General features: G+C 44.4%; 1 protein-coding gene across 1 annotated transcript in view; it reads right to left on the reverse strand.

Moving 5' to 3' along the window:
- The window catches only part of LOC101861694 (RNA polymerase II-associated protein 1), a gene marked incomplete at both ends in the record, with an annotated part of 14,578 nt that extends 13,152 nt beyond the window's left edge, over nt 1–1,426 (reverse strand). The window contains 1 exon segment of the mRNA XM_013089418.1: nt 1,289–1,426. Coding sequence (XP_012944872.1) covers nt 1,289–1,426 — 138 coding nt within the window.
- Nucleotides 1,427–1,944: the final 518 nt, after the last annotated feature.

A 1,944-nucleotide genomic window follows, 5' to 3' on the forward strand; every position in this document is an offset into this window, starting at 1 on the left:
GTTCTTTGACTGGTCATAAGTACAGGGACAATGTTCTTTGACTGGTCATAAGTACAGGGACAATGTTCTTTGACTGGTCACAAGTACAGGGACAATATTCTTTGACTGGTCATAAGTACAGGGACAATGTTCTTTGACTGGTCATAAGTACAGGGACAATGTTCTTTGACTGGTCATAAGTACAGGGACAATGTTCTTTGACTGGTCACAAGTACAGGGACAATGTTCTTTGACTGGTCATAAGTACAGGGACAATGTTCTTCGACTGGTCACAAGTACAGGGACAATGTTCTTTGACTGGTCATAAGTACAGGGACAATGTTCTTTGACTAGTAGCTAACAAACACAAAGTGAAATATTCTCTCCTTTTTGTTTTTGTTGCAAGTTTTACGGCACTTCTAACACAAGTAGGTGATACAAGAGTTGAAGATTGGGGGTAACTATGGTGGGGGGTAACTATGGAGGGGGGTAACTATGGTGGGGGGGTAACTATGGTGGGGGGTAACTATGGTGGGGGGGTAACTATGGTGGGGGGGTAACTATGGTGGGGAGTAACTATGGTGGGGGGTAACTATAGAGTAACATAGAGAGGACAGGAGGGGAGATGGGGACAATAGAGGTTGGGGGGTAACTATGGAGTAAGAAAGAGAACAGGAGGGGAGATGGGGACGATAGATATTTGATAGGAGAGAAGGAGGAGAGATAAGGACGATAGATGTTTGATAGGAAAGAAGGAGGAGAGATAAGGACGACAGATGTTTGATAGGAAAGAAGGAGAGATAAGGACGACAGATGTTTGATAGGAAAGAAGGAGGAGAGATAAGGACGACAGATGTTTGATAGGAAAGAAGGAGGAGAGATAAGGATGACAGATGTTTGATAGGAAAGAAGGAGGAGAGATAAGGACGACAGATGTTTGATAGGAAAGAAGGAGGAGAGATAAGGACGACAGATGTTTGATAGGAAAGAAGGAGGAGAGATAAGGATGACAGATGTTTGATAGGAAAGAAGGAGGAGAGATAAGGATGACAGATGTTTGATAGGAAAGAAGGAGGAGAGATAAGGACGACAGATGTTTGATAGGAAAGAGTGCTGAGCCAGTGTTTACCTGGTAGGCTGTGCTGAGCGAGAGCTGAGTGTTTATCTGGTAGGCTGTGCTGAGCGAGTGCTGAGTGTTTACCTGGTAGGCTGTGCTGAGAGAGTGCTGAGTGTTTACCTGGTAGGCTGTGCTGAGAGAGTGCTGAGTGTTTACCTGGTAGACTGTGCTGAGCGAGTGCTGAGTGTTTACCTGGTAGGCTGTGCTGAGCGAGTGCTGAGCGGCGCGGGACAGGATGTTGAGCACGTTGGTCACGGTGACCGCCTGGGGCCTGACAGAGGTCAGCACATAGCGCAGTCGGGACAGCAGCTCCATGCGACTCACCAGAGCCTACAGACACACACAATACACGGTGATACACACACAACACACGGGAAATACACACACAATACACTGGAAATACACACACAATACACGCTGATACACACACAATACACGGGAAATACACACACAATACACGGGAAATACACACAGAATACACGGTGATACACACACAATACACGGGAAATACACACACAATACACAGGAAATACACACAGAATGCACGGGAAATACACACAGAATACACAGAAATACCACACAGATACACCAAATAGATCACACAGAATGCAGGAAATACACACAGAATACACGGGAAATACACACAGAATACACTTGAAATACACACAGAATGCACGGGAAACACACATAGAATGCAGGTGAAATACACACAGAATACATAAAAAATACGCACTGAATAGACACAGAATAAACGTAAAATACACACAGAAATCTATCTATCTATCTCTCAATCTATCTATCTATCTCTCAATCTATCTATCTCTCAATCTATCTTTCCGTCAATCTAC

This window comes from Aplysia californica, unplaced genomic scaffold (genome assembly GCF_000002075.1).
Source record: "Aplysia californica isolate F4 #8 unplaced genomic scaffold, AplCal3.0 scaffold00948, whole genome shotgun sequence".
In the NCBI taxonomy this organism is placed as follows: domain Eukaryota; kingdom Metazoa; phylum Mollusca; class Gastropoda; order Aplysiida; family Aplysiidae; genus Aplysia; species Aplysia californica.